This window comes from Ascaphus truei, chromosome 2, assembly GCF_040206685.1.
Source record: "Ascaphus truei isolate aAscTru1 chromosome 2, aAscTru1.hap1, whole genome shotgun sequence".
In the NCBI taxonomy this organism is placed as follows: Eukaryota; Metazoa; Chordata; class Amphibia; order Anura; family Ascaphidae; genus Ascaphus; species Ascaphus truei.
This window is the reverse complement of record NC_134484.1, coordinates 471,533,635-471,542,955: the sequence shown is the minus strand read 5'-3', so window position 1 is coordinate 471,542,955 and position 9,321 is coordinate 471,533,635. Positions and strand designations below refer to the sequence as shown.

Sequence of the window (9,321 nt, the reverse complement as noted above, 5' to 3'; positions counted from 1 at the left end):
CGGGAATCCTCTATCTTCCCTCGATGGTATTTGCTTGTCGTCATCCCTTTGTTGTCTGGAACGCTGTGCACCGTAAGTCATCGGTACATTCCTCTTGCACGAGAACATCTCCTCGTATTTTGGTGAAACGCTTTTGTGTCTCTTTGTTAACTGCCGTCAGGAGGTTATTTTCTCCCTGGACGTGACGAAGAACAGTCTCTTTTGCCCTTGTAAATCCCTTTATGAAATGTCTCTGCGACTGTCTCTTTTTAGACGTGTGAGAGGACAGTCTTTTGCCCCTGTGGCTTCACCTGCGGAGTGCAATCTTTTGCAGCTGTACCAGTCGTGGCAGCCGGCTGCTTTGCCACTTGGTATTCTGTGAAGAGGAATGGCTGTACATCTTAGCTGTGGCATTGCTCGCATGAGGACCGTCTGATTGTTTATTTTCTTTGGAAGATCCCTTTGTTAGTCACCTTCAGGAGGTTACTTTCTTCCTTCGATGGAATCGCCTTGTCATCCTTAGTTGTCTGGACTACTAAGCATCCTAGGCCATTGTCACATCCCTCTGATGCGAAGATGTTTTTGTTGGTCTCGGGAGTATGACCTTGTCTCTTCTCTTCACTTGGCCTTCCTGTCACTTGGAGATGGCCAAGACACAGTTCGGAGAGAGATGTGTGTCCGCATTCTGTTATCACCGTTCTGCGGGCGTTGACATAGTCTGGTTCGTGTCCTTTATCAGTACACATGTTGCCCACTATCACCCATCCTAGGTCAAGTCTTTGGGCGAATGGTGCGTTGTGGGGTCTGTTATGCTGTTTATGGACTGTGTGCACCCTCAAGATGTCGCTACCGAGCAGCAGCAAGATCTTGGCGCCTTGTTCTACCGGCGGGATGTATTTGGCTATTCCTCTGAGGTGCGGGTGAGACATGCCACATCTGGTGTGGAATCTCGTCCCTGTTTGCAGCCATGTAGTTGCACTCGATGAGGGTGGGGAGAGTTATCTTCACTTTGTTATCCCCTGAACGTATGACGTAGCCGCTTGCTCTTCTCCCTGTTGTCTCAGTTGACCCTGCACAGGTTCTGAGGGTGTAGGGTGAGGCATTGTCTTGTGAGTTGAATAAGTTGAAGAATTCCGTCTTCGCCAATGATCTGTTACTTTGATCGTCGAGGATTGCATACATCGGATAGCCCTCTCAGGTTGTCCCTGGAGGTGCAGTGTGACAAGGCATATTTTGGAGCAGGATATTTTGTCACTTCCTTTCCGCAAACCTCGGTGCACTGAGACGTGACAGATGTTGGCTCTCCTTCTCTTCCTCCCCGCCATGCTCCTCTATGGAGGATGGGTTGTTGAGTTGGTTGCGTGTCAGCGCCTCTGGATGTAGAGATGTTACGTGCTTGTCACTTTTGCACACTACACATTTGATGTCTTCTTTACAGTCTCTGGCTAGGTGAGTTGTGGAATCGCAGCACCTGAAGCAAACTCCGAATTCTCTGAGTAACTTCTTGCGTTCCTCTAGAGACTTCATCCTGAACCCAAAGCATCTGTTAAATGGGTGTGGCTTCTTGTGTATGGGACATTCCCTGTTTGGGTTCCTTGGTCTCTCGTCTCCGGCGACCGACTGATCAGGAGTAGTTTGGGTCATGGGGACACATCTGTCCTGTGGCCAAAATGGGTGTTTGAGTGTTACCGTACCTCGAAACTGGTCTCTCATTCCTCAGGTCGCTTGCACTGTGTGTGGTCTGTGCACCCAAGATGAAACTGGGATCGTTCCTTGTTCTTGCCGCTTCGCGGATGAAGCTCAAGAAGAATGAGAAGGGAGCGAAGGTGACTTGCTTCTCCCTTTTGTATTTGGAGACTTGTGAAATCAATCTTTCTTGGAGGTTGTAGGTTAGCTTCTCCAAGATGGGTCTCACTCCGCGAGTCTAGGACGTTGAGGAATGGTCTTTTCTTGCAAATTCCAGTTCTTGCAGCAGGACCCCGAGCTCTCGTAACTTCGAGTAGTCTTTAGCTGTGATCCTGGGAAAGCTGTCGACTCTCTTGAAGAGCGAATCTGCTTCGGGCTACCGTAGCATTCTTCTAGCCTTTTCCATACTAGGTCGAGACCTACTTGGGGGTGGTTCGCGTTTGCCGTCTCTTTGCGTGTTACTTGGATTCCTTTCCCAGCCATATGGATAGCAGGTTGAGCTCTTCCCTTGCTGAGAAGTCCAGGCTCTTGATTGTGTCCTTGAACGTAAACTTCCACATTCGGTAGTTCTCAGGACGGTCGTCAAGTTGGTAAGTCCTGTTTGTACCATGTCACGCCGGATCATGTACTTGGCCATGTCTGTCAGGCCTGAGGCATCGGCGTGTTGGTTGCGTTCTGAGGTAGTTGTTGGGAGGGTCCATGCAGTCGCCTCTTCCTTGGCGTGAATGCGTGGTGACTGCCGGTCGGTGTGAGGGGTTGTGTTTTCCCGCGTGGGTGTACTTGATTGCGAGCCTGTTGTAGTGCATCCATGTGCGCGCTGGCGTGTGGATCACTGTTGCGGCTGTGGCTATTCCAGGTAGCGTGTAACCTTAAAGGAACAGCGTCTTGTCCACGTGGACCTAGCAGTCTTCGGTGTCTGTGGTATCACTCCCGTCGTGTTGAGATGGTGAGCTGGTATTTACGCTGAAGAGGCTCCTCACATAGTCCTCAGTGCGTTGGACTGGATCCTCTGAGGCTATCCGTCTGTACGGTTGCTCCCCGCCGTCCTGTTGCGCAGCTACTTCTAGGACTTCAGCTTGGGCTATGGCGGCGGTGGCTTCCTTCTCTTGATTAAGTGCCTCTAGTTCCGCATCAATGCGGCTTTCCTACGCGCAGTGGCTGCGGCGGTGGCAGTAGCGGCAGCAGTGGAGGTTGCAGTGGTGGCGGCTGTCTGCTCTTGCTCTTCTATGCGCGCTCTCTCTGCCCTTATGGCTACCTCTCTCCGACCATATTGGGCCCTGGCATGTGTGGCCTCTGCGGCGGCTCGCACCTTGGTAGCGCTTGCGCTGGACGCGTTAGATTGTGCTGATCTTGATGAATGCCTGGATTTGCTGGAGCGCTGTGATGCGGTCTCCAGCAAAATGTCTTTTCTCTTACTCTCGGCTTCCGTGATAGAGATTCGCACGAAGCTGTCACGTGTCAAGTCAATATTATGCTGTAAGTCCCTTTCTTGCAGGCTTTCGCCGGAGTTAGCCCTGGCCAAGTAAGTGACGTATGCCTCTGACAGCTCTTGGTAGCATGAGTGATCTATCTTTAATTGAGTTATTGCCTGCTCGAGCTGTTGTACATAATTGCCAGTGCCGGCGACATTGCGTATTCCGAGTGTGGTTGTTTCGCAGGCCTTCTCAAATTTAGCGCGTTGCACTTCAATATCAGTTTCGTACTTTTCGCGTGCCTTTTGTGTCAGTGTGACTATCCGTTTAGGCCTTGCGTCTGCCTGCGCCTGTTGCATTTGCGCGGCGGTCTCTGTGTCTGAGTGGTCACTCTCCTGCGTGATGTCTGGTGAGGATCTGTGTTCTGCCATGCTGCAGGTGTGTGTAGGCCTTTAGCCAATGCGTGTGGCGAGTGGTCTGTTACCTACATCAGCGATGGACGACTGTCTCAGATAGTGCCGGTAGGTGTCCTGCAGCGTTAATCATAGAGGTAGCTGTACTTACAGGTGTCCGGTGGCTCTGATCCGTGTCCTGGCGGGTGTTCGGTGGCGGGGCCTTGGTGGCGCTGGCCGTTAGGTGAGATGGTAATCCCTCACTGTGAAGCTGTGCAGAGGGTGGACTCAAAGACAGAAAAGAGCAATCAAATTTCTGTGTATGGTGCACTGTTTGACTGCAGTGCTGGAGCCTTGACTGTTGGTTGCAGGCTGTGTGCAGTGTAAGCTGCTTGCTTGTACTGCTACAGAAGTTGTGTAAGCTGCTTGCTTGTACTGCTGCAGGCTGTGTGCAGTGTAAGCTGCTTGCTTGTACTGCTGCAGGCTGTGTGAAGTGTAAACTGCTTGCTGTTTGTAAGGCTTTTGCTGTAGAAAGTCTGTGCTTCATTGGTATAAAGCCTGCTGCTCTGTCTGGGGTGCAGAGACTATTCTGTATAGCATAAGGGTTGTGAGTAGCAGTTCTTGTGTGTATCCCCAAGATGTCTAGGGTATGAATGAACCCAGCTAGCTTCAACTCAGCCCTCTTTCCAAAGCACAACAAGTCCTGTATATTTTCTTCACTTTATTTAGGAAAGCAGCAATAAAAACAGGCACTTGTGGATAAGATGTTTGTGTTGGAAAGATGTATCTCTGTGGATGCTTTGTAGTTAAGGGCAGGTGAAAAGAATTGGCCTTGCCATAGGGGTGTAACATAAATGTACTCACTCTGCCAATGTCAGGAAGTAAAGACAGTGGGTACTGCTTGTGACACAGGGATAGGGGTCAGGCCAAACTAACTGTCAGCAGGGACAGGGTTGAAAGGGAAAGCCCATTAACTTGGAGGACTGGAGATGTTGCCAGGGCAACCAGGGGTGTGACAGACTGGAAGGAAAAAAGGCAACATAATGTATCCAATCCATCTGCACTGGGGGTGAAACTGCAAGGAAAGTAACATCCAAACACAGCTAGCTGGCAGAACTGCCAAGGAAAGGGGGGGGTGAAACAGAGAAGTTAGAAATGGGTATTTCTGTTCCATGACATGCAGAGGTCAGTCGAGATCCGGACAGAGAGGGTGCAGGGAGCAGTGCTCCTTTGGACTAGGCCAGGATTGCCCCCTAGGTCCCAGATAGTTCCCCTGAGTCCCAGTAGACACTGAGCATTGTGTACTGTAGGGAAAGGCCTCAGATAGGGACCTTTTCACAGTAGTAATAGTGTGAGATATGCTGCAGGACATTGCCTGAAGAGAAGTGCAGCCTGTTGCAGGAGAGCCTACCAAGACTCCTTGATAGAGACTATTTACAGGGGTAAACTCCAACGGGAACCCCCTTCAGAGGCATCCGCCTAAGGAGCCCATACCCCTCGTGAGAGATTCCAGCACGGAACCTCGTCGCGGATTCTCTGAGTTCCAAGTGTTGTCCTGGTCTGGACTGAGACCAGGAAGCTACTTTTCACGTGCACCAACGGGCCCCAACACAAGGGAAGCGCGCTATCCCACACCCATCCTATGGGGAGGGATCAGCTTGTGCACTCAGGGGTTAAGTGTTATGTTGATGGTGCATGCATAAGGTGTGTTCAGTAAATACCGTTCTTATATAAAGGTGTGTAATTATTGTGTATATCGGTTCCGGTGAGGGGCTTCTCCACGACGCTGGGATCCCTCGCCAGTGGAGGCGCTGCATCAAGATATTAAGTATTCCCCAGGCTCCCAGTGGCGGAGGATCAGGCCTCCTGGCAGCAAACAGGTAACAGCAGCACGGGTGGTTTCTGTACCCGGAGGGCGTGGGGGGGGGGGGGGAGGTTTACAAGGGCTACATAAACATAAGGGGGAAAGGGGGAATGTAGTATTGCTGCTTTAAATGCACATTGTTTCTGCACAGAACAAGCAGGGGAGGTGTGAGCACAGACAGAACATCACAGCAAGCAGGGGGGGGTAGGGAGGGGGGGGGCAGGAGGGAGGGCACAGCTAGCAGGGGGAGGGGGCACACAGGAGGGAGGGGAGGACACAGCTAGCAGGGGGAGGACACAGCTAGCAGGGGGAGGGGGCACACAGGAGGGAGGGGAGGACACAGCTAGCAGGGGGATGGGAGGGACACAGAAGGGAATATCTGGTTTACAGGAGAGAGACGAATAAATAAGAGACTTAACCTTCCCAGGTACAGACAGGGCTGTGTTATCATGCAGGAGAAATGAGCAGCTGCTGAGGGGCTGATAAAGGAGGGGCAGAGGATAAACGGGGCAGTAACCCCCATAAGGGTAGTGGGACTGTCCTCTTCTCCTACACAATAGGAAGCTTCAGACATTCATTAGCTGCTCACATCCCGGCCTCCTGAGACCTGCACTCTGGGCAAATAGCCACTAATGTACTGGGCAGCAGGGGACTGGGACCAGTGAGGGAGGAATACAGGGAGTAATCACAGGCCGGCAGGACTCGCTCACAAGCAGCAACAAGGTAATCATCAGAATATAGTAATATATCTGCTTAATCCCTATTTTATGATCTATAACACACACAGTTATGGTGGGTAAAAAAGTGACAAAAACCCTCCACTGTAAAGCATATAGCAAATGGAAATATTACTGTGTGCTGATTTGCATGTCTTAGACAGTTCTGCAGCCCTGCCTCTCACCACTATCCCCCAGCACACACTGTACCCATTTTGGCTTTATTTTTGATAAATAAATCATGACACGGTGTAATATGTCATGTGTTGTTGTTCATCTGAGGTTGTATTTACCTAATTTTAAGACCTGCTAAGGAACAGATGATTGTTATTATGTCCTGATATGTAAAACCATAGAATTCAAAGAGGGTGTACTTTCTTTTTCACACCACTGTACTACTCATTTTAGGGACCCTGCAGAGAGAGAAGTGGGTCAGCTCGATGGCTGTGTGTATTAACCCTTGTCACATACACAAGTCACAGGCTCACTAGTGTGTCATGTGTGACAACTGATAAGAAAATGAGACGATAAGGGGGTGAGGCGATCAAACCCCTATTTAATATGGTGAAAAGTGGGGTCAGGTTAGAGGGAGTTACTGCACTGTTCTGCATTGCCCACTTCTCACTGTATAAAATAATAGAGAGACGGTGTCAGTATGGAACAGAACTGCTGGACCGGAGAGCGTATCGGGAGCTTTTATCAAAGTCTCTCTAACGCCAAACTGGAGCACCAGATTTATCTGCTTCTTTTTATTCATAGTATAGAACTGGACAGTATATGAATATGTTGCACTAAAATGACTTTGCTATTCTAAGGCTATTGATCTCTGACTTTTTATACTACATGATTGCGTTACATAATCCTACACCACTGATGGATTTTGCACTGTTTGAAATTAAGTTCCTGTTTGAGGATGGACCATATGTTTGTTTAGGTGCCTCTAACTTTTGGGTTGTTTTTGTGTTAAAAATCTTATGTTTGAAAGCTTATATTAAATTCTGTAAATTTGTCCAATAAAACAAAACATTTCTTCTGTTTCTTTTTTATACAGACACAGCTGATATCCAACAAATATAAATCAAGGAACCTCATACACTGGCGACACACTTTATTCGAGCTCGGCTAGTCCCACGAATTCGGGTATACCCGGGTGTATTGAGGTTTGTGACTGTTTTCTGCCCGAGTGCATTGAGGTATTTTCCAGGCAGGGATTGAAGCATTTTATTCCCGCTGGCTGCAATACTGCACAGTATATATATATATACTGCATTACAATTCATGAATTTATGCCATCTGGTAGACACGCGAAGCATTGCAGCCTATTAAATCCTAATCATTATCATTTAACAGATCAGCCGCCCATCAGCCAGGCATGAACCCAGGCTGGGAAGGCAAATGCAACGGGGCTTGTCAGAGGTGAGGAGCGGCGCATTCCAGGTATCTGCCAGGTACATACTGGGTATTTGCTCGAATAAAGTGTGTCGCAGCAGTATCTCAGCACCTCCAGAGGAGCGCTGCTCACTACCAGCATGGATCCAAACGTGTTAAGTGAGTAGGGGAGCTATTTTGGTGGCTTTCAATCTGCGAGGGAATATCTGGTATTTTGCAGTTATGCGACTTGAACACCCAAACTAATCTTGTATAAACCCCTAACTTTCACGGCTCCACTAGGGTGTCACATCAGAATAGTCCATAAGGTAAATGCTCAGTTTCTCAGTCATATAGATGGTGTGGGCTGGGAGTGGATGTAAATGTGGAATACAAATGACTCTTCAGTAAACATACTTTGGTTTATTAAACACAGTCCATAAACACTTCACATAGATATACACAGATAACATGACACAATACACGCAGCAAAATATAAGCGCTTTAGATAATCATCCTCTAGTACAGGGGTGGGGAACCTTTTTTCTGCTAAGGGCCTTTTTGATATTTATAAAATCATTCGAGGGCCATCCAAAATTATCAACTTAAAAATTAGCCTTCTATATTTGGTCAAACATTTAATGAACTCACCACTAATGTGATGGCTGGAACTGCTTCTCTTTGGGTGTCTGACTGACTCTTGGGTGGTGGGTGATTATGACTGACTGTGGGTTGGTGTCTGTGCACACGCACACACGCACACGCACATAAATCGGGCAGGGGGTAGGGAAATCAGACTCTCAGACCCACCCTCTCTCAGACTCTCAGACCCACTCTCTCTCAGACTCTCAGACCCACTCAGACTCTCAGACCCACTCAGACTCTCAGACCCACTCAGACTCGCAGACCCACTCACACTCAGACCCACTAACAGACTCTCAGACCCGCTCTCTCTCAGACCCACTCTCTCTCAGACACACACTCTCTCAGATACACTCTCTCTAAGACCCACTCTCACTCATACTCTCAGACCCACTGTCAGACCCACTCTCAGACTGTCAGACCCACTCTCAGACCCACTCTCAAGACTCTCAGACCCACGCTCAAGACTCTCAGACACACACTCTCAGACACACACACTCTCAGACACACACACTCTCAGACACACACTCTCTGACACACACTCTCTCAGATACACACTCTCTCAGACACACACTCTCTCTCTCTGACACACACACTTTCTCTAAGACACACATTCTCTCTCTCAGACACACACTCTCTCTCTGACACACACACACACACTCTCTCTCTCTCTCTCTCAGACACGCTCTCTCCCTCTCTCTCTCTCGGACACACACTCTCACTCTCTCAGACACAGACACTCTCAGACACACACACATTCTCTCAGACACACACACACTCTCTCAGATACACACACACACACTCTCTCTCAGACACACACACACTCTCTCAGACACACACACACACTCTCTCTGACACACACACACACACACTCTCTCAGACACACACACACTCACACACACTCTCTCTCAGACACACACACACTCTCTCTCTCTCTCAGACACACAGGGGGAGGGAAATCTGATCAGGGGGGATCGGAGAAGGTGCCCTCTGCAACTGCTGCTCGGTGTGGGGAGAAGGAGGACCGTGTAAGTGCGCAAGGGGGGGGGGGAATCTGAGCAGGGGGGATCGGAGCAGGTGCCCTCCTCCGCAACTGCTACCCGGTGTGGGGAGGAGGAGGAGAAGCGGTAGTGAGGTATCTCTCCCACTGCAGACTCGTTCTTCTATCCCCCAAGCCTCTTATACCCCCTCCCAATCCCCCACTCCTCTTATACCCTCTCCCCACTGGAGCGCTGCTTACCCGTGCCGCCCTGGTGATACTT

At 49.4% G+C, this 9,321-nt stretch overlaps 1 protein-coding gene across 4 annotated transcripts in view; it reads left to right on the top strand.

Annotated features, from left to right (window-relative positions):
* The first annotated feature begins 5,688 nt into the window (after positions 1 to 5,688).
* The window catches only part of LOC142488353 (uncharacterized), a 148,567-nt gene continuing 144,934 nt past the window's right edge, over positions 5,689 to 9,321 (top strand). The window contains exon 1 of one of the 4 annotated variants that reach the window (XM_075588774.1): positions 5,689 to 6,056. Coding sequence is in view for 3 of the 4 variants with exons in the window: in XM_075588773.1 (XP_075444888.1) it covers positions 7,579 to 7,597 (19 nt within the window). In the remaining variant the exon portion in view is untranslated. Of the gene's footprint in view, positions 6,057 to 7,475; positions 7,598 to 9,321 lie in introns of those variants that run through there. The other 3 variants (XM_075588773.1, XM_075588771.1, XM_075588772.1) reach the window with 3 other exon arrangements.